This window comes from Pristis pectinata, chromosome 31, assembly GCF_009764475.1.
Source record: "Pristis pectinata isolate sPriPec2 chromosome 31, sPriPec2.1.pri, whole genome shotgun sequence".
In the NCBI taxonomy this organism is placed as follows: domain Eukaryota; kingdom Metazoa; phylum Chordata; class Chondrichthyes; order Rhinopristiformes; family Pristidae; genus Pristis; species Pristis pectinata.
The window spans coordinates 6424765-6448631 of NC_067435.1; the positions used below are offsets into that span (position 1 = coordinate 6424765).

A 23867-nucleotide genomic window follows, 5' to 3' on the forward strand; every position below is an offset into this window, starting at 1 on the left:
AAATCTACAGTTTATGTGAATGTTCATCCATCAAAAAGACAAAATAAAGAGCAGCTGTTAAAGGAAAATGCATGCAAAATGTTCTTGTATTCAAAATTTGTTGAAGTAAACTGCAATAAAGTTTGACCATTGTTTTATATCATACAGTTGAAAGCGGTACATGAGCAGCTGGCTGCCCTTTCCCAACCACAACTGTCAAAACCAAAGAAGAAAGAGAAAGATAAGAAAGAAGAAAAAAAGAAAGAGAAGGAAAAAGAAAGGGAAAGGCATAAAAAGAAAGATGATGTGGAGGAAAAGAAGAAAAACAAACCTAAGGAGCAACAGCCAAAAAAATCAAAGAAGAACAATGCAAATACCAGGTAAATCTTCCCAGCTGTGCAAAATTTATTCACGTGTTGGTTTAATCTCAGTCATGGTTAAATCTCACTGTCAGTTTTCCTGTTTTCTGCTTCAGAGTTCTGAAATCTGGAGCTCCCATTGATAGATGGTTGCAAAGTATTTGGAAATACTGACCTTTTGGGTCTTGCTGCAATATTTTTTGTACGTTACTGATGGGAATGACTACTCTGTAAATATTCAGGGACCTGTGCTGGGACCTTTGATGTTTGAGATGCATAAATGACTTGGATGTGAATGTAGGAGGTATAATCAAGTTTGCAGATGACAAAAAAAATTGGTGGTGACCTGGATAGTGAAGAAGATTGGGGCTACAGTAGGATGTGGAATAAATGGAAAGTTGGGCAGCACATTGGCAGATGGAATTTGATCCCAACAAATGTAAGGTGATGCATTTTAGGATGGCAAGTAGGGATGGGACATGTACAGTAACTGTCAGGGCACTAAGGAATGTTGATGAACAGAGAGATATTGGGTTTCAATTCCATAGTTTCCTGAATGTGGCAGCACAGGGTGGTGAAGAAAGCATATGGCACGCCTGCCTTCAAGATGGTGGCATGGAAGATTAAAGAGCTGTAACGTTGCAACTTCACAAAACACTGGTTAGGCCACAATTGGAGTATTGTGTACAGTTCTGGTTGTCATACTGTAGGATGTAATTGCATTGGAGAGGGTGCAGAGGATATTCAGCAAGATGTTGCTTGGATTGGAGGACGTTAGTTGTGGGGAGAAATTGGATAGGCTGGGTTTGTCTTCTTGGTGCAAAGGAGGCTGAGGGATGACCTGATAGACGTGAATAAAATTAGAGGCATAGATGAGGTCAGTGGTTGGAATCATTTTTCCCCCATGGTAGTGGTATCAAAATCAAGACAGCTTGGGTTTAAGCTGAGAGAATGGAGTTTTAAGGGGACCTGAAGGGAAAATTTTGAAACACAGTGGTTGATATCGGAACACTCAGAGGAGGTGGTGGAATCAGATACAGTCACTATGCTTAAGGGGCATTTAGGCAGACACTAAAATAGGCAAGCCATAGAAGGATGCAGACCTAATGCAAGCATATAGGATTAGTATAGATGGGCAAGAAGGTTGGCATGGATGTTGTGGGCTGATGCACCCGACATATTTTAATGTTTGTCTTAATTCCTGTCACTCTTCCTTCAGGAATATGAAGAACAACAAACCTGGACCCACGTACGACTCCGAAGAGGAAGATAAATGCAAGCCGATGACCTACGAGGAAAAGAGACAGCTGAGTCTGGATATAAACAAACTTCCTGGTGATAAATTGGGGAGAGTAGTTCACATCATTCAGTCCCGTGAACCCTCACTGAGAAACTCAAACCCTGATGAGATTGAAATAGACTTTGAAACATTAAAACCCTCCACATTGCGAGAGCTAGAACGATATGTTACATCGTGTTTACGGAAAAAAGCGAGGAAACCTCAAGGTGAGAGTTTATCCCTTGCATATAAGAGAGAGCTAATTGAATTTTTGGATCAATTTCACACATTTGATTTCTGCGTGCAAATTTTCAGAAGCTATTCCTGAAATCAGTAATCCTCGTTACTGATGATATTCTCCACTTTCACATCCCGCACTATTTCTTGTTTGTAGGGTCCATAGCGAGATTTTTTTCCTCTAGGCTTTTCTTAGTATTACCTCTGAAAGCTGGCTGTTGGGCAATGTATAAGACTGACATGAAGTGACTGTTTCTTTCCTGAACCCTAAGATGGGTCCTGGGCCACATTACTGGTGTTCTGTGAAATGTCAACACACTGCATTATTGCCAGAGACTGATTTATTGAAGCAATTGTCAATTTTAGAGAACAAAAACAATCACACATACTAAAAGCCTGAAATTTAAAACAAAATGTTGGACTTGCATCTGAGAGGAAAAAATTCTTTTTACTCACTGATTGAAGTAGTATCACCTCAAGCAAAGCTTAAGAGCCTTAAGTGACATCTTGGAAGCTAACACATGGGATGTAATAGTTACTGGAATGGCCTTCCTTACAATTTCAGTCCCTTGCTCTAACATTTGGAATTCAACAAATGAAATTTACTTCTGTTGCCTTGCTTGGTGGTGGATAATTTGAATCCCATTATGGTGTTGTCTTGGCAGTTTCCCTTTATTCCAAAAAAAAATCATACTCCATTCCCAATGAGATCACCTTTAATTTACTAGTTAATATGAAGTGTAGGAAACAAGACTACATGTATATTGTAACTTTTTAATTCTCCATTCCTTTTTTCCCCTCAACTTTTGAGGCATCATGTCTTGTCAGAATGACCATTCTTCCTTGATAAGGAACCAGTGAGTCTCTGCTGATGAGCTGTGGGGTGTTGCAGAAATGCTTTTTTTCTTTTACGATCTTATGATCACATTTTTCCAGCAGTTGGCTTTGATAGTAAGCAGAAACAGGAATGCAGGGTGATATTTTCCCCTCCCAAGTGTCAGCTTGACATTTCAGTGCAAATAAATGCATTTTTGTTGACACTAATATTTCCTCATTTCTGTTTGGCCAGACTAGTGAATTATAGCCAAGAATTTGATTAGTGTCATAAAGTTAAAAAATTGTTGACAAGTCAGCATCTGACTTTTTTGATGTTTTGCTTCCCACACTCATCCCCTTTCTGCTCTCCAGAAACTGAAAGCTAGAGAGAAATTAAAACAGCACAGTAAAAATCTGGTAAATTGATATTTTGGCTGCTTATCCTGAGGCTCAGCACACCATACATAATAGATTAAAGGACTATTTTTGTTTATCTTTTATTATTGTTTATTATTAAAACAATCAATAATGGTGCAGTATATAAATCCCTAAAGTTGATGACAGTGAAGCCATTTTGTCAAAACTGTAGAATGTGGGAATAATCTGACTTCAACGCACTCACTTCTATCTGCCACTTGTGGTTAAATCTGTTCAGGTGTTCATCCTTTTAAGTGGAACAAGGGTTATTACTTCCCCACCCCTGTCAGGCAGCAAATTCCAGATCCCCGTAATTTTTGGGTGACGATTTTTCCTCATATCCCCTTGATCCTTCCTGCTAATTAAAGCTTGTGGCCAAAGTCTTTATTTTAAATAAGAGTCGATGGCAGAGGCAAAGGTGAAATACTTAGAAGGAGGGAGAGGAATATCTAGATGGCTTCTTCTTGAACAGCTGCACTACATGGAGTGATACAGGTGCAGGAAGAGAATGTGACTGCTGGAGTTGGAGTTCTCAGAATTAAATACACAAAAATGAAAATGTTAGCATTCGTGATAGTAATCTTGATGGGTATCTTCAGGCTAAGCCTCAGGCTAGTATGGATTTCATCTCCAGAAATTCAGAATCCATGTAGGAGATAACAGTGACATTGATGCGTAAATAAAACAGTTCAGGAAAATTATGAACAGCTGGTGTAAGTTTTATCTCAAAAAGGTAGATAAACTTATCTGTGATAGGAAAGATAGTGGTGTAAGTCTTGTTAAAATGCGTGAGAGTTTTCATCTTAATTGAAAGCAAAGCACTTCAAATCTTCACATTGAAGGTCTAATTAAATATACTTCTGAAGTAGACCCCTTTAAGAATTGTGTTAAGAAAATTCACCAGTTTAATAGATAGTATCATCTTCAACATGCCTGTTGTTTTCCAACAATTCCTTTTGGATTTTGCAGGATAGAAGTTCATGTGCAAGGTGAAAAGAGATGATTAAGTGGAAGGGACCTGTGCTCAGTGTAGGGCCAGTTAATTAACTTTTATGCTTGCTTTTGTTAGATAGAAGTGCTGGTGGTGCTTTATTATTCATTTGGGAATCTAGAAAAACCTCATAAATTTAAAAGTTTGGCAACACGTATCAATTACCAGGAATCGAGATGGAATTTGTTTTGCACAATACGGCAAATGTAAAGCTTGACACCAACCAATTTCCATGGACCTCACAGTTGCAACCTGTTCTGTGGTTGAGTTACTTTTATGAAGTTATGGTGTGTTTGACTTCTGAGATCACGAGTTTTGTTGCAGTATTTTACTGGTGTCTTAAGCTCCATATGTTTCATAAAGTGGAAAAAAAAATTATGGCTGACAAAAGTGAGTTGGAAACTTCCTCTTTGACCCAGAAAGTAGTTCTGCAGTAAGATATAATTTGCAGAGCTAAAGGGAGCATCAGTCACTTTTTGTATAATAGAATATGTTGTCGATATGCAGTGAACCTCAAATTCTGGAAAAGGTTTGAATACAGGCTGAAGGTTTTTGGCCCAAAATTGTTTCGAGCCTGTTGAGATCACTGAAGTGAGTATAAAATCTTTCAACTTTATTGAAGCTAATTTCAGTCTTGTAAACCACATTTCATTTTGTTTTTATTTTCAATTACTTTTGAAGTATTCTGGACATACTTCACATTTTAAACTACCATTCACCTCTTACTTGGTGCTTGTCAAATGGAACCTCTTTGTGCAGAAAAATGGGCCTCTTGTTTATGTTAGGAACCCAGGGCCAATATCAGACCATCTTAACTCTCAGCATACCCAAAAGTGCAGACAAACAATGTTCCCTAACTCCATTGAATGCACGGGGAACCCACGAGGCGATCTAAGTGCTCTTGGGCCCCTAGTAAGTTATCCACGCATTCATTAAGATTTTTAATGCTATACTTGGGCAATTTTGTGATGGGTTTTTGGCCTTTAAGGAGTTGACACAGTATAAATTCATTTTGCCTCATGATATAATCTTATAATGCCATCACACAAAATAAATTGAACCCAGGTATAATTTTCTCTGCTGGTCCCTTCTGACCAAAGTGATTGACAAATACATGACCTTGGATCTTTTTTTTTGAGATCGTCACTGGTGATGCTTATATGCCATGATATAATGGTCCTCACTATTGTGGGGACAGGTGCTGTTACAAGTTTACCCATGCTACCAGCCCATTGTTACTGTACCATTTACTGATCGAGAAACCACAAAAAAAATGCCTTTTAATGCAGCAAAATGTTCCAAGACACTTAAGAGCAACGTTAGTATCCTTTTGATGGTGACACAGGCTATATCAATGACAGTGACGAAATTTGGTCTAAGGAGTAGATTTGCAGGACAGAGTTTTAGGAGAATTATAGAGTATGTTGGCAAGGTGACCAGTGATGAAGTGATTAAAGTAGAGGGTGTGCAAGAGGCCAGAAATGGAACAGAGGGTTTTGAGACCTTGTTGGGTCGAGGGGGTGGAGATTGAACCTCAAGGTTGAGGACTTTAAAATGAGGGATTTGCTGCCAGGACCTGTATAGTTCAGGGCATACGTTATGTATGATTAAAACTCGTAGCAGTGAGTTCAGTTGTGCTTCTGTCAGGGGAAAATAGGAAAGAAGCATATTATGAGAGACTTCAGAGATGCAGAGGCATCTGGGTGAACTAGTGCATGATTTGCAAAAAGCTAGTATACAGATACCCCAAGTTAATGGAGAAAGCCATCACTGTCAATGCTAGGGAGATCAATTTCAGAGGGCATTGGTTAGACCACATCTGGAATACTATACGGCATTAATCTACTTATGAAAGAAAGGATGTTAATATTGTTGGAAGCAGTTCAGAGGATTTCAGGACAAATAACTAAAATGAGATTGGATAGGCTTTGCTTGTGTGTGGTAGAGTTTAGAAGAGTGAGAGGAAAGTTGATTGAAACCTAAGATCCTGAGGAGTCTTGACAGGATGGGAGAACATGTTTCTCATATAATAGATTGAAATACTGTGTTTCTGAGAGTAAATATTTCACAAAACCAACCCTTACTCAATTCAGGTACAGTCGAACTGACTTTAGTCAAGTCTTAGCCAGAAATCACAATGTGATACTCCAGGTAAGCCATGACAGATGTACATTCCTGATGAATTAAATATACCTGGGAACAGGCAACCCCTAATCATAAATACAAAGAAAGACATTTGACATTCCTGTATTAGTGTGCTTATCATGGCTTTGCTCATTGGGATTGGGCAGAATTGATACATGACCACTATCCTTAAAATTAGCTCCAAACCTTTAGGATTGTGGAATTAAGATTGCTTGATTTAAAATCACAAAATATTGTCTCCTTCCACCTCCTGGTTTTTAAAAAAAAGTACCATGTACTCCTTTACCATTACCTACTGTACTAAACTGCAGTTTGAATAACAGGTAGTAGAACTCTGGGAAATTTTTCTACATCATCGGTCCTTGAAAACTTGCTGGCTCTGATTTTTTTACAGTTTCATTTTCTGTACTCCAAATGCTAGGAGCATTCCATTGTACATTAACATGTCCCATCCATAAAAATGCTTTTGGAATGTAGAGCAACTTTAACTAGTTGCTTTGTAATATGGTGCTTCCTGTACCAATGATTTGACCTTGAGATTGTGTGACAGATACCTGAATTTGCATGTTCTTGGTAGCTAACATCTATATGCACGTATGAGGTCTAGCTTTGTTCCAGATCCCAGGTTACAGCATTTTCTCCCTAATCAGTCCATGAACAGTTAAGATGGAATACATTCTTCTGCTCACACATCTAAGATGTGATTGTATTCTTATGAAGACCATTGATATTATATTTGTAAGATTCATGTATGATGGGGAAAAGGACTTGCTGTACAATAGTCGAATAGAAAATTTGCCTCAATGCATTTTATTGATAACTTGATCAGTAGTTGCAAGTGAGATATAACCAATTTGTCCATGGATTACAGTAAGGACTCAGTGTAAAATTGTTAATTTTGGTGTAGCTATTGGTAACATGATGTGATTTTCATTGTGCTCTATGTGAATGGGTTCTTTGGCCCTAATCTGGGTGGTGTCTGCCGCCTTTATTGGAAGATATTGTAATATTCAGTTTTTTGTGACAATGATTATCTTTTTACTTTGTATGTATGATCATTGTTAAATGATCTACACTGTTACAGCATCATTGGACTTGTGAATGGGCATGCACAGGTTGGGTATTGACATCTTTGGGGCTGCTTAACCTAGAGGTCAGAGCAACAGCTGGTTTTCAGAGGTACACTATATTTCCTTTTTAATTTTGAACCAGATTTGACTTCTCCAGTGAAATTGATTTTGAATTTGGCAAATGGTGAATTTCAGTAGTGATGTCATGATACAAAAGTTTAAATTTTATTGGGGGTATGGTGGGGGAGGCACAGGTGGGGATGACAGAAAAAAATATTATGCTAATTCATTATGCTAACCCTGCTACTACAGATGCCATAGAATTCTCTGGCTGTCATGGCAGCTAGTTTTTGGTTTTGGATCCCTTCAAGCGGTTTGACCATTGCTCTTTTGACATGAGTGAAAATAGTTAAAATTAAATCTAACTTGGTCAAAATTTTTTTAAATGGAAAATAATATTTTTAATTCTTCGATTCTTGAGCCTTGGGCTTTTTGTAATTAATTTCTGAAGTTGACCTCTTTGTAAGCAGTGACCAGGGATTATTCCCCTCACTCCCCTTCTCTCTGTCCTTTATTTTTGTGCAGCTCTTTACAGTAGCACAACTGAGGTTGGAATGTGTTTAGCAATGAATTGAATCCTGTATTTATTTCACTTCAATTTTTTAAATGTGATTCAACGTTTTAAGGCAAAATTATCATGACCTCACTACATGCTTCCAAGCATTTGCTAAAGTCTCTTTAGATTATTGGCCTTTTAAGTTGCAAACAATGAATAGATCCTTTTTTTCCTTTAGCTGCTTTTCCTTCCTTCAATTTGCATCTGATCCCATGTGCCAAATTAGATTAATTTTATTCACTGTGTTGTACCTGTGTAATGGTACCAAAGTGTTTGGTCCAAATCTTGTTGTGTGATGCTGTTTGCAGTGAAAAAAGTCCCAGGGAAATCGAACGATGAGCTCCAGCTAGACTCGAAGAGTGAGCTGGATACCAGGTTACATGACGTTAGCGGCCAGCTGAGCTCTGGGAAGAAACCAGGCAGAAAAGGTTGGTGTAGTGCAACCTTGTGAAGTAGATCCTCAGGTGAAATAGGTCGGGGCCAAGGTTAAAATTAATTTGTGCAAATATGTAATAGCTTTAATTTTGTGGGGCACATACCTCTCAAACTGCAATGTGATTGGCAGAATTCTGGTTCGTGCTTGTGGAAGAGTGCGGCTTTTGGTAGCATTAGTAAATTGGCTGATTTTCATTTGTTGCATTTGGCTGCTATTTCTCCAAGTGTTGCAGCTTTATATTGGGTCACAGTGATTTTTAAAACCATACAGTTGAGAGGTATGGTGGTAATCTCATCAGTATTTGATTTATTAGATTGAAACAGGGTTTAATTCTGGATATGCACTGCAGGTAATCATTCACACTGCAATTGTAGGTAGAGGGTAAGACGTAATTTTCTGAAATTTTGCTACGAATAGAGATGTTTACTTTGTCCTGTGTTCTACCTGTAATGAGCAATCAATAATGTTTTTTCTAGAAAATGTAGCATCTGAAACTAACAAATCCTTAATCTTTTCTGCTAATGGAAAATTGTATACAAATATTTAACTTTAAAACAGGAAACCGGTGATGCACTGGTTAAAAAAAATGAGAGCATAGCCTTATAATTTTCGGACCAGAGCAATGGGGTTAACGTTGTGTTTTCTCCCGGGTGTCTTCTAATGTTGTGCATTGAACCCAAGAACTAATGACTTGTGGATTCGATATTAAAGGGGATATCAAAAGCACCGATTTCAATACACGTGGCAGCCATCAATTTGATAAAACATACTATTTTCTCTCCTCCCCTCCTGTTCCAGAAAAAATAATTGGACAGTGCATTATTTCTCTTTACCAAAACAGTATATATCTATAATGTGCACTCTTGAGGCAGTGCAACCCTTTATTTAACCAATGTTGGGTGCCTTGGACATTTGAAGCATTTAGCACTTTATGCAGTGCCTCGTTATACTGCAAAATGATGCACATTGCAAGTTTGTACTTGTTTATATAACAGTGCCCTAGATTAATTCCATGGATGGGCAGAATTTGTTCTATTAGTAGAGATTAAGCAGACTTGATCTATACTATGAAAGGTGATCTCATTGAAGCACAAAAATTCTAATGGGGTTGACAGGTTGCTACAAGGGTTATGTTTGCATGGCCACAGCCTCAAAATAAGACTCGGCCATTCTGGACTGAAATAAGAAATTTCTTTAGAAGTTGGTAAATCTTTGGAATTTGTTACCCAAGGGGCTTGAGAGGCTCAGTTGCTATGAATATTCAAGACAGAAGCCAATAGATGTTAAGGGAAGCCAGTGAAGTGGGGTTGGTGCAGGAAAGTGGCACCTAAGTAAAAGATTAGCCATGATCTTATTAATTAGGGAGCAGGCATATAGGATCGAATGGCTTAATCTTATTTTATGTTCTTTGTCAGTGTTTGAAATCTTTGTGATAGAAGCTGGATGTTGCCGCCTCTTTTGATATTGATGTATTTAAATTTGCATTAAATAGTGAAACACCAGACTTTTCCGGCCCCCACTCCAATCTCCCAAAAGATTGGACATTTCACTCAATGCGTGGCTAGTAACAAGCTACTGAAAGTCCTGACTGTTCTCATTGTTCCCAGTTATCACTGCTATACAGAGACACTCACTTTTGAAGGTTGAAGTTTATCTCTTTAGATGAGAATGTACAGTTAAAGCCAAATTTACATAACTTAAGGTATGTGATACAGAATCACTTCTTTGTGTAGAATTTGAGATGAGGCAAGTAGTTTCTTAGGAAACAGGCTTATCCGGAAATGTGCACTTGCAAAATTGAGTATAATTTGTGATTTTGGAATTAAATCAAGAGCATGAGATTTGCATAATTTGGGTTTCACAAGCATGAAGGCCTTGACTCATTTTGCAGCATCTTTGGGATTGATGAATTTGAGATTTTTTACACATTTTAAATGTTTGGATCCAGTGCACAGACAACAATTGTAGTTTTTTTTATCATTTACTTCTGTTTACAGGAATGTAATAATGCATTTAAACCTCACTGAATTTTTCCACCGCTGCTGATGCTCCTCTTCCCACTAACCATGAGGGCGCTGAAGTAAATTGTACATTGACTGCTGACTTAGTTGAAATTGTTGTGAACCAGAAATCTACTCCCAAAAAAAAGCCATGAGTTATAATTTTAATCATATAGGTTTTCATTTAAAACGTCAAGGTTTCTCGATGCTGTCTGTAAGCTTCCAACTTGAAGCCGCAAACAGAGCTAAACAACATGCAATAGGCAGAGCTAAGCAGTCTCTCAACCCACTGATCAGATCAAATCAAACCTCTGCACTCCAGCCACATCTAGTCACAAATGATGGAGGACAATAAAAGAGGCTTTTGGGAGACAGCAGCTCCAAAGACATTCTCATCCTTGACAATGGTGGACAGCCAGCAAGTTAATGCTGAAGACAAGGCTGACTCTTTTGCCATTATTCACCCAGGAGTGCTGAACAGATGATCCATCTTGGCTCCATTCTGAATTCCCACTATCATAGAAGCCAGTGTTCAACCCACTTCATTCACTTCATGTGATATCATGAAACTGCTGAGAGGTCTGGCTACCATAAAGGCTGTGGGTTCAGATATCATCAAAGTTGTAGAACTGTGCCTCGAGCAAAGCTGTTCTAATATAGTTACAGCACTAATCCAGCTGATCATTTGTTCACTAAAAGAAAAATAATCTTGCGTATAACAGCCCATTCAGTCTGCTCTCAATCATCAAAAGATTGAAGGTGTCATCAATAATGCTAACAAGTGGCTCTTGCTCACCAGTAACCTGTTCACTGCTGCCCAACTTGGGTTTTACCAGGGTGACTCCACACTTCATTATAACCTTAGTCCAAACATGGACCAAAAAACTGAATTCCTGAAGTTGTGAGAGTAACTGCCTGTGACACAAAGGTAACATCACGGTGCCAAAGTGAAGTCAATGGGTAGCAAGGGTAACCACCTTGCAGTAAGAAAGGTGGTTGTGGTTTTTGTAAGTCAATGATTCTAGCCCCAGGGTAGGAGTTTCTCAGAGTAGTGTCCAAGGTTCAACCATTCTTCATAATGTCAGAAATTCAGATGTTTGCTGAAGATAGCACAATCTTCAATTCCATTTGCAATTCTTCAATGAATGAAGCAGTCCAGGCCTGAATGCAAAAAGGTCAGGACAATATTCAGGCATGGATTGATCGTGGCAAGTAACATTTGTATCGGGGGGGGGGGGGGTTAAAAGTTCCAGGCAATAACCATGTCCAACAGAGAGGATCTGAATAGCTATTCTTGATGTTCAATGGGTATTACTGTTGCCAAATCCCCATCACCACTGGCACACTGATGACCAGAAGCTTAACAGCCAGCCACATCAATACTGTGGCTATGAGAGCAGCTCAGATGCTGGACTTCTTTTGGTGAAGGACTCTCCTCCTGACACCCTTACCTAAGGCAGAAGTCAGGACTGTGGAATTCTCTCCACTTTCCTGGATTAGTGGCTGCAGACTGTGTCATCTACAAAATGCACTGCATTTTCTCATCTAGACCACTAGTTATAGCCCTTCCCAAACCCACAACCTCTGCTGCCAAGAAGACGAGGGCTTTAATCACACGGGAACATCAGCACCTCCAGTTTCCCCTCGGTGCACACCATCTTGATTTCGAAATGTATTGCTATTATTTCATCCTCTCTGATTGTAGATCCTGGTAATTCATCCCCAACAATGGAGCTTTCACCAAAAACATACAAAATAGCAGCATTTTCAAGGGTATTTTGGAACAGACAATAAATCCTGGCCTTGCCAACAATAAATTTTTTAAAAAAGCATCCTCTGGGTTCAGTTCCATGTCTGTGCTGAACTAACTTATATCAGTCTGGGTGATAAGATTGCTGCAATTGGCTTTTCTTTCCCAAGGCTCCATGTGTTTTAATTTTTGTTTGGGGGGTGGGAGTAGAAGAGTCAGAAGGGTCTTGTACTTTAGATCACTTCCCAGTTAATCCTACTGAAGCACGAGACTGGATAATGAGGTTTGGCTGTAATGTGTCCAGTGTTGAAAAGTGTGTTGCATCTTGATGCTTAAGCTCAAACAAAGAATGGCTGCTTGGAAGTGATGTGAGATTGTGGGTAGAACCATACATATAGTAAGCCTACATTTTAAACAGCTGTTATACTTCAGAAATACTTAATTTTTAATTTGCAGGATGCAAAATAGTCTGGGGCATTCTGTGTCCTTGAATGGAATGATGTAAATGCTTTTCAAAAGTCAATTATTTAAGGAACAACTTGATGCACAAAACTATAATCTTCCTTGTTCTTTGATTACCTTTTTCTGGATTACCCTGTTTTAAGGTATCTTTTGTGGTAGTAGTAGCTTTTCTGGATACCATTTTTATTACCCTGCAGCGACTCTGCCTGATTACTGGTTACATGAAGAAATGTCGAGTGGAAAGACGCTTTGTCATAACTGGAGTCTCCAAGTGCCTGCTGATTAAAAGTGCTTCATATAAATTGTACTGGCATAGGGTCAGAAAAAAAATGAACAGTTCATTTAATTAGAAACCAAATAGGAAATTTGTTAAAGCAATTTCTCAGACAAGGTAAACACAAAGGAATAAATTATTAGCAAAGATTTTAAAAAGTGATGTCTGCATATTTTGAAAATGAAATAGATAGCAAGAGAAAACAGGACATTTTTTCTGTCCTGTCAAACAATCAAAGTATATTGTAACTATGCCTTCATAAAAAGGACCAGCATGTTCTTTGAGCCAGTATACTTGAGTATCATTATTTATATTAACATTCCTAACATTGGGTAAGGTAAAATCTTGTGGTATTAGAAAGTAATCTGGAAAATTCTTCTCTATCTTCAAATTGAACAAACTAGTCTGAGGATCTGCAAAACCACTATTCATATTACTAAATAACCTTGTTAACTCTATTATGTTGTCGTGACCACAAACAGGTCAAGTACTCTATTGAAGTTAATGCCAACTTTGCACACAACCTAGAATTTTCCATTGGTCTCCTGTCCCCTGTAAATATAGATTTTGCCATTATAAACAGCAATCTGTTCTCTTTATTTTGAGTACCTTCTATCTTGATCACACAGGAACCTCACCTTAGGGGTAGTGTCCACTTCACTTCTGTGTCAAATGAGTCTTTCATGTATTTTAAGTCAGGACTAGCTGTATTTAACTATTAACTTGGCTTGTCTCTTTTGGGCCACTACTGTAAATCCAGTTTATAAACTGTGGGAGACAACGGCTGCAACTATTTGCAGATCTCAGGCAACTGACTTTCATTGTTTAAGATTGTTCTGCTTCTGTGTCTGACAGATGTGTGGTGTTTGATAAGGGTATATAGATAAAAAGCAGGAGTACAGTTGCTGAGTTTTAAAAAGAAAATCAGATTTTGATAACAGCTAGCCTTGAGTTTTACCATGAGTATTTATGTCATTCGAATGTGTTACTTAAGATGGGCAAGAATTTGCTCATTGTGTTGCTTTGAGATCTCTTTCAGGGTGCTAATTATGAGTGACCAGGAATGATTCTCCTGTTGTTTTTGGAATACCCACTGGGTATTTCATCACAAAGTGCAAGCATAGTTCCTTCCACTATCAAGACAGCACAGTAAAAGCTGAAATGCAGGAGGTTTGCACCTCTCCTTGGTGCAGTATGCTGGTGCATAATTGTGATATGCATATTCAGACTGTCATTTTGTATGCTTTGGAGTCATACCTTAGCAAGTATACAACCTAGTGCTCTGCCTGGGCAGTACACAAAGTAAATGCCCATTAATAATTGCTCCCTTGCCTTGTGCATGAATTATCATACATCAGTACTTCAGAGAAAATCTGTATCCCTTGTGAAGGAGAAAGAACTTCTGGCTAATAAACTCAGCCTGAAGTTGCTTATAAGACAGCAAAGCATTTATAGCTAATCTAGGTTGAAGGACAAATTTATAACTCCCATGAACTGCCTGCACTACCATATCGCAGTATTTTATTAATGAACATTGTAATGTTTGTAACTTGATAACTGAGCCTATGCTTTGTTACATTTAATGGTGGTTTATGCATACTACATTGTGTTACTGTGGATTGAAGAACAATTTCTGGCCTGTTCCATTTTAAGTTTATAGCCTGATAATGCAATGAGTGGAGAAAATGTTCTTCATGTTCCACGATTGAGTTATTTCAGCCTGAGTACATGCAATGGTATAATGATTGGAATTCTGAATCCTGTCATGTCAAGAAATGAAATCAGTGGTTTTGGTAATTTATCAATTGATACTGAGTAAAGCTGTTGGACTTAAAATACCAAGCTTTTTCTAATTATGTCCACCAGGTAATTTAATCTGCCCCATTTATTTTACCTCCTGATTCCAGTCTCAGAAAACACAAACTCTTAAATTGTTTGGAGATCCATGTAATCCAGGAAAACTCTTCAAAAAAAAATCAACTCATTTCCTGACTGAAAGAAATTTATTTCCCTGGCTAAGAATTCATCCAAACAAACTGTTACAAATTATAGTAAAACCTGATCTGATAGTATTTACAAGAAATCACAATAAAGCCAACTTGAGATGGTGAATTTTTTTTTAACCAGAGGTATTTGGCACGTGCACAACCCTAGTGCAGCTATGTGAATTCCTTATTCAGTTCTCTTTCACACAGGCTTTTATCTACGGCCCTTTACATTTGTCTGCATGTTTCCCTTCATTGAAATGAATCAGAAACATTAAGCTCTTGTAATGGCACTGCTCTGTTTTGCCATCATCACTATAGACCCCTTTGATACCTTTCACTTATCAAAATACTTGACTGTCTATTGTTCAGCAAACATGAACAATCAAAAACTAAATATTTTGAAGGCTGAAGCCTTCATCTTTTGTCCCTACCTTATACTCCATTCCCTGTCCGTTGCTGCTTAATATGGCAACTGTCTATTGAGCCAGATTTGAGTATATTTTTAGCCTGACCACACCTCTGCTCCATCACAGTGACTGCCGACTTCCACCTCTAATTTTGTTTGACTGCAACATTCTTTCAACTAAAATGTTGTGTCATGCTTTTGTTATCTCTGGATTTTTCCCAATGATATCCTGGCTGAAATGTCATTTTTCACTGGAAATAAACTTGTATTCATCTAAAATTCTGCTACCTCTATTATAGCTTGCAAAACATTCCCATTACCCTGTATCGACTTTGTACTGGTTTCCGGAACAGCATCTCAAAATTTACTTTCTCAACCTTTCAAATGTCTTGTGGCTTGAATATTTAAGTTGAAGGGTACGGGGTCAGGCAGCAAGATTGTGTTTGAGGTAGAAGTTCAGCTATGGTCTTGTTGAATATTGGGATTGATTTATATAATTTTACAGCGGGAAATTATTCCAAATTATTTTCACTGATGTGGCTTTTGAGCTGGTGTGAATAAAACATTAACGTAGCAACTCTATTAGACAATGGTATGAAATTGTTAAAGGGACTGGGAGAGGAACTTGCAAATATCAATTATTGTGAACCGTGTGTAAAGTTAGTAGAATTTTAATTGTCAGACTTATGAAAAGCAAAATAAATTAAATGGGAAGATACTACATAATGAACTTCTAACTGCTTGGAGTCACCTAAACAATATGGTTGCATCAAAATAGAAGCTAATCACCATATTGAGTGAAGATCTTTTGGATGATTCAGCAGAGCTTGCTCTTCTAGACTTGGGTACTGAAAAAATGCTCATCAAGCTGATTGGATATCGAGGCTCACAACTTGAGTTGTCTTGAACCCCACGCCTTACTGAAATCGTTTTGACGAAAAGGATGAAAAAAAATTCAACACTACCTGTTCCCAGTTAAAATTTTCAGTGTTTAGACTCATCCTCATTAGTCCATGAGGAAAAGTTCAAAAGTAAGAAAGAGTATTTGGGGCACCAATACACCAGGAATTTGAACTGTTACCTAAATTGTGAATACAAATATTCTGTCTAAGGTCTTCTCAACTTTGAATAGCCTGGAAAGAGATTCTTTTGCTATCCTTTTGTTTTTAATTATTCTGAAAGGGGCTGGGAAGGTAAGAGAAAAATAGCTGAGCCCAATTCTGATGGCATTTTAGGTTGTGTGTATCCTGTGATTGCTTTTTTCGTAAAAGCCATTTAGACTCATAACAGATATGTGACACAGTCTATCACTTATTTTTTATTTGTTATTCCCTGTCCACCTAAATTAGTGAAAAACTGAATTAACTCAGGTTAATCATTTTAGAGTTTAATTCTTCATTTGCACAGAATATATTTAGTTTGCTTGTGTCATGAAAGGAGAATGATTTGCGCAGTGCTCTGCAGCAAGAAGCAGTTCCAAATGAGTGCATTCACTAAAAGGTGCTCTGAGTTGAAATGTACAGTAAATTATGAGTTTGACCTAGTTAACTCGTATATTTAGAAGTTAAGCAGTTTAACTTCAATTTGGCCTAATCTTCAAATTATGAGTCATGAATTGTCTAAAGTATGGAACCTGATTTTTATGTTTTTAAGAATTATAGATTTTGCAAGTATTTTGACTCTCACTTAATGTATGATACGTGATGTGAAGTAAGCATCTTAAGAAGTGTTCATGATTAATAACAATTGACAAAACCCAAAGATAAATTACAATTTAGAGCTTAGTGAAGCTAGTTAGTTTCAGTATTGATGGTTGAGCAGATTACTTAGTCCTTTTACTCACACAATAATTCTCTTTGTACAGCTGAGAAGCATGACGTAAGCATGGATGTGGGAGGCCCTTCAAGGATGAGAAGCAGCAGCAGTTCTTCTGAGTCAGACAGTAGCAGTGACTCCAGCTCCTCTGAGAGCAACGACTCTGAAACAGGTTAGCGTCAATTCTTTCAGTAATTGAGCCTGTTGCTAGCCTGGCGCTGGCAAAGTCTGTTTCCCCTCTGCCCCACGTACTCTCTGTAAACCACCCATCGTAGTTTCCAAGCGACAACCAGTGACTTCTAAATATCACTGCAATACATACAGTTTGCCAGATTAATGGAGTTGGAGCCTTTTTCCAGTAGTTCCTTGTGTTAAAAGAACAACATGTCTGGAAGAATTTCTAGCGCTAGTCTGTTTAAGCTGCATAGAAAAAGTGCAATAATGCTGACAGTGACCATTGAAAGCCATAAAAAGAGCTTAAGTTGCACTTAAATTAGAAAGCAGCTTCAACAGAGAAAATTGTTTTGCTCTTGGAAAAAACAGGATTGTTTTTTTTCTACCTCGTCTTTTGAAAGATCAACGTTTGACTACCAGCAAATGAAATTTGCTTCACCTGTCTAAAAAAAAATTTATGAAGGATTTCTGGTCAGGACATGCATATGGAATGCTTTTACAAAACATGGTGTTCACCTGTGTGCAGTTCATGTAGCATTTCAGGTGGTTGGTGCTAACACTGTTCTGTGGTGAATGGGACAGGTTCAAGATATTCCCCCAACTCCATGTGCACTGTGGACTCTTGCGCAGTAAGGTATATGTGCATTTTCTAAATTTGATTATATAAACAGTAAGAGGACAGCAAAAGGAGGAGAAAAAAACCTGGTGGGCTACAGATCTTTATCCTTTCGACTGTCACAATTGGCAAAAAAATTATCTACATCCTGCGTTCTACTACTACTACACCTTCATGGCCGTCGACTCAGTGAGATTTCGCATTTAAAGCAAGTAAGCTACTTAATTATGTACCTTTTTTACTATTGTAGGAAGTACCCAGTTAATTAGTTGCAAGCCTGTCCCTTTTAATCTTGGAGCCAGCTGTTTCAAGCTATGCTTGTATATTTTCTCCAATCAGTCATAGTTTATAAATGATCTTGTAATTCACTACCTAGATGTTTCCACATAATTGTCATTTCAGAAAAGACTGGTTCTGCATAAATGACCCTGTCAGACCTTCATAATTGTCATTACCCATAGCAAAGTCATTGCTCAACATTTGAACTAAAATTCGATTATACACAGTGTCTGTTATCTTGCACACTATATCTAAATAAAGGTGTTGACTGAATGACAGTCAAGAATTCTCTGATTTGCAAATCGTTTGACAGCTGCAATTGGCAAAACTCCTTCATCCAAGCCTTCTAACTCTTCCCTGTTCTGCATTCTTTCTTCCACTGACTGCAGAAAAATAGTTGACAGTGCTGGACCAGAATCCTAGATTTTATTTTGAAGTGTGGAAAATTACGATCAAGATTTCTGGATGCTTACTTTGTGGTCTTGTCGATCATTTCAAATTTTACAACTTTTCAATTTAGACCTTGGGAGTTCTTTAGCTGACTGCACTATTCCTTCCCACCCCCAAAATACAAATGTTTGGAAATCAAAATATTTGTTCCACTGAAGTGTCATTAATTGTATTCTGATGAGAAAAACTGAATGATAGGTTTTGAATTAACGTGCACCTTCAGTTTACAGTGGGTAAATTTCATTTTGTACACTAGTTGGTCATTCAAGATTCGGTCACAGAACTATTTTAAGGGGCTCTTGCTGTGTGTATTTAATATATCCAAGATAATTGTCAACAGTTTTATTTTTGTAATGTGCACTCATTATCTTGCGTGTTATGGTATGTATGGTCTTTGGATGCTGTGATTTCTTACACAAATGCTATCTTTTGAGATGAGTGATTTTTTTTTAGTTGTAAGCTGTACTTTTCTACAGATTGAATTGTGTAATAGCCACAGAGTGCAGAGTTTGGAACTGAGAGGTCAGCCGGCTGTATATTACATGGTTCCTGCTGTGATTATAATACAAGTTTCGATCTTGTATCAGGATGGGTCACAGATGTGTTTGGATGTTAAGGTTATGTAAACTATGCATTAGAGTTGAGAAGTCCAAAAACTTCGTTTGGAATTAGCTCATTGACTTCAGTAAATACACCCAATAAAATAACAATTCTAAGTATTGGGAACTTTTTTTAAAAGCACGGCATAGCTCAGTGAATACTGCACCATCTGTTTCTTGAGATGGCCAATAGTCTAATTGTAGAGGGCTAACCTTTTGAGAGATTGCAATCTTGATTTAAACCAAAAGAACAGTTTCTTCAAAGATGTATGAAATTTTGTGAATCATCTGTCATCAATGGGTGTATGCATGTGAAGCCTTGAGCTTAGACAAGTATAATTAATGTGGATTTTGTCGTGACTTTAAATTTCCAAGTTATTGGGCAATGGATATAATATTTAATACTTTTAGCTAACTACAGGCTGTTAACTTTTCTTAAAGTGATTTAATTAAATTTTCATTTGATGCTTTGCTGAAGCTTGCATTTAGTTATCAGGAGTGGACCAGACATGCACTCCTGAGTATCCATTGTTGATATTAGATAATTTGATTGCTAGGAGCAGCACAGCTCAGCTTGATTCTGTTCACATCCAGTATGCCTGTTCCCATGCAGATGCTCATACATTTTCTATTAAGTGTTGCAGAAGTGCTCCAGACTTTCTCTCTTCTAAAATGATTATAGTGGTAACATGCCAGCTGTTATTTTGGTTGAGATCAACTGATTCATCACTGATTAATATTAAATCCTGGAACTTTATGGCTTTGTATTGCACCAGGCATTGGTTTCACCTGCTGATCATTGGGGCCTGATTTCAGTCATGCATGTACACATCATATTATGCATGTATATATTGCATTAAGATGTAATCAGATCTGCAATCTAAATGGCCAACTGTGTCTTGTTAGCCAAACTGGGAAATATTCCACACTTGCCACCGTTTGTATTCCTGACAAGCGTCACAAATGAAATATCTCCATTGTTGAGTTATTTATCTGGATTCTTGGGAACAGAACACTGGAGCAGCAGAAGCAAAATGTACAATATAAAAGGGTTTAATTCGTACCCAGCATATTGCAATTACTAAGAGTAGTTCCAAGTGTCATTACAGTATATTCATCTGTTGATTTTTCAACAAGGTTTATGAAAATATAAATTCTGTCAAACACCACAGGAAGGAAAGACTTAATTAAAAATCAAGCTGTTGAATTAAGATGAAGCAGAGAGCACTTGGGTTTTTGTTCCTCTTACAAACTCCCACCTTATGGAAATTTGTGACAACCCCGACAGAGAACGAATTTTGCACAGTAACTATTTCTTTGTGCATTTTTCTCCAGCAATTATTGGTGCTTCCATCAGCTTTTGATTTTCCTAAAGCGGAAGAATGTATAATAGGCAACAAGTCGCAGAGTGATGGAACGACAAATGACTTTATTGACACTTAAGTGATTTGAGGAGTTATCACCCATTACGTGTCTTGCACCAATTATCATTTGTATTGTATCAAATTGTCCCAACCACTGCTTCCCTTGGTGACTGATACGCAAGGATAAATAGGTTCACCCTTGACATGCATATAAAAATTCTCTCTTACCTATCAATAACCTTCAGTGGAATTCTTGTAGGGGTAGAGTAATCTACAGCATTACTGTATGTTACTTTGCATCTTCCTTTGATTTATTGGAATTCTTGTTGACGGCATTTCAAGTTGTTTCCTTATGGAATGACTACTGCACTTGCATTAAACCCCATTTCCCTGAATATTTACTGTGATTACTTTCACCGTTGGAAGTTACAATCTCACTTGTTTGTCATTGTAGGAATTATCCAGTGTGGTAATATTGTGTTTCTGATCATAAAGCTTTTAAAGACAGGTGCTATTTGAGCCATTCAAACTTGTTGGTAAATTTGAAGCCACCGTTTTAGCTCATAAATATTTCAGACAATATTTTGAAATCCCTAAACTTTGCTTTTTATTTTTTTTAAAAAAGGTGCATTTCAATTTGTACATGTGTGACATGCATGATTTTAAACACCGGTGCTCTGATGAAAGACTTGCTTTTTTTTTAAAAATGGTGTATGAATCAAAAAATATTTAATCTGCAGGTTTTCAATCTTTATTTCTGCCAGGGAAAAATCAGTGAAGTTGTGGTCAGTTTTATTGTTGGTATACGTTGGTGATGCTTTTTGACTGTGGGGCTAGGCGTTTGTCTTAAGGAGTCTTGGGAAGAGGTCTAATGTGCACTTCTTGGAGTAAAGTTAATTATGTGGCTGCTTTAATTTGTAACTAATTGAAATTGTCTATTTGGAAACTAATAAATCCTAATTTTTGGATAGAAATTGATGCTGCAATCTTTTTATTAATCCATATTGATGTGTTCTGAGACTGATACTGTGCAGTCTCTGGGAAAGATCCAGATTGGTGTGTATTTGCTGTTAGTTTTAAAAGTCCCTTTAGATTTAAATTGATGTGAGATCATGACTGGTGCCACATTCACCAGTCTTTCAAGCCAGATTGGTCACAGGTTGGGAATGGTTTATTACAATCCTTTGTAGTTCGAGTGGGTTTCAGAATGGATAGCAGTTCTGTTTAAAATTTAGATTTGTGAGAGTTGGGATTGCATTAGCCAGAAGTAACCTGTAAATAAGGTATCAAACTTGTTAAATATCCTTTGAATCCAAGTAGCAGAACAGAAAACTTTACTTCTCTTTGACCTGGCATAGCTGGCCCCTCAGTCAAAACTTTAGCACTCGTTGGCTACTTTCCTTTTTTTTACTTTTTTAAAAAATTTGTAAGCCAAAACAGATGTGATTTTTTTTTTTGGAAAAAGAGACTGGACATTGTACTCCAATTTATTGTGATAAAACAATTCACTGTTCCAAAACTGTTGTTTTGTATGCAATTGTATATCTTATTTATTTTGACTTGCATGTTTTGTAATGGTGAACTTTTTTTTGCTTTTAAAACACTTGTATTTTACTTTTGACTTTGGGGTCACAGGGATTGATTGGTTGGTTGGAATAGCTGTTTTTATATGCATTGCATGCAAGAGAAAAACAGAGCTTGTGTAGTGATTGGCAGTTAATAAAATGAGATTGAAAGCTGTATTTCTGGTTAAAAACAGCTGTTAAACAACTGGATTGTAGAACACCTTGCCTTGCCTGTTACCAAAGTCTCAGTTTTTGAGTTGCTTTGTTTGTAGACAGATACGTACCTGTAGCTTAATAAAGTGGTCACAATGTATTCTAATCAGTTGAGTTAATTAAACTGATATATCATTAAAATGGGAAGTAGCATTATTTAACATTACATTATGTCCATGTTGTGCACTCCTATTGCAAAGGGCCTAAAGTAGATTCTGGTCAAAGTCGTTCATTGGGGTTGCCATTTGGCTGATTTGTCAATGACTTGAACAGATTTATAAAATTGTTGTCTGAGACCATTTTAACAGGCATCACAATAACATTTTAATATAATTGGCTTAAAGCTTTGCAAGCAAAAGAAAACGTGTCATGGAACTATACGGGGCAGAAATGGGCCCTTTGGTCCGCTGAGGTCCATTGCCTGACAACCGAACGTTGAGAGGTCTGGTTTTTGTCTTCAGTAGCATTTCTAACCCCTCCTTTATCGAGCCACCATCTCTCCCTGGCCCTATTTCATACATCCTAATGACACTGCTCGAGGCCATTTGGCCCATGTGTCATTGGTGCCAATCAGTGCAATTTCATTAATCCCATTGACCTCTTATTTCCCAGTAACATATTGTTTATGTCCCTTTCATGCCCATCAACTTTTCATTCCACCCACCTACAATTCCAATTGTCTCAGAACTCACCCACACTAGGAATAATTTACAGGCCAATTAACCTACCAACCATCATGTCTTTGGGTTGTGGGAGAAAACTGAAGTACCTGGAGGGAACCCACGTATTCACAAAGAACATGCTGACTCCACACACAATATCAGAGGTTAGGATCAAACCGGTCACTGAGCTGTGAGCACAGCGGGTGGAGAAGTTGCTCACTGTGCTGTCCTTGTCATGATCTCTCTGCTTTCAGTCAGCTATCTCTAAGACTGGCTATTCCCACTTCAGTAATGTCTGAATCTGCCCCTACCTTGGCTTACCCGATGGCTTTTGCATCATTATCAATTCCAGAGGTAAGAAAGGTGATAAAATTCTAGCTGCTCTTCCTCATTCAATTTCATATAAACTGTCAACCAAAAATTTGTTTCCCTAATTTCAATTTGCAACAAGTCTTCTTAGCCTATTACTTGTGTTTGGTGACTTAAGTTGACTCCTAATTGACTAACTCCTTTTAAAATTCTCATTGTTTTTGAACACTCCCATGACCATTTGGCTTGCCAAATCAAGTATTCTCTAGCCATACAAATCCATTTCTGATTTCTTGATCTATTTTTGAATGTATCATTTCCACTGTTGACAGCCACACTTTTAACCTGATCTTTAAAATAAAAAAAATCCCTCCATAAACCTCTTCTCTATATCTTACTATGTATTATTAAGATGCTGCTCATTCTACTGTATGGCCAAACATCTAATCGTCTTTCCAAATATGCCTCTGCCACATCTGGTTAATAATGATCCTGTTGAGCTCCTTGGGGTTTTGCTGTGGCAGATGCATCATCTAAATACAAGTTACTATGGTAACACCTTAAGAATATGCTGTCTCTGAACAAAGGTGCATTTC

At 37.6% G+C, this 23867-nt stretch overlaps 1 protein-coding gene across 7 annotated transcripts in view; it reads left to right on the plus strand.

Annotated features, from left to right (window-relative positions):
• brd4 (bromodomain containing 4) overlaps positions 1-23867 on the plus strand; it is a 151570-nt gene that overhangs the window by 90826 nt on the left and 36877 nt on the right. For 6 of the 7 annotated variants that reach the window (XM_052042196.1, XM_052042194.1, XM_052042195.1 and 3 more), the window contains 4 exons: positions 148-359; positions 1558-1844; positions 8218-8337; positions 17090-17212. In XM_052042196.1, the coding sequence (XP_051898156.1) occupies positions 148-359; positions 1558-1844; positions 8218-8337; positions 17090-17212 (742 nt within the window). The remainder of the gene's footprint in view (positions 1-147; positions 360-1557; positions 1845-8217; positions 8338-17089; positions 17213-23867) is intronic. The other variant, XM_052042197.1, reaches the window with a different exon arrangement.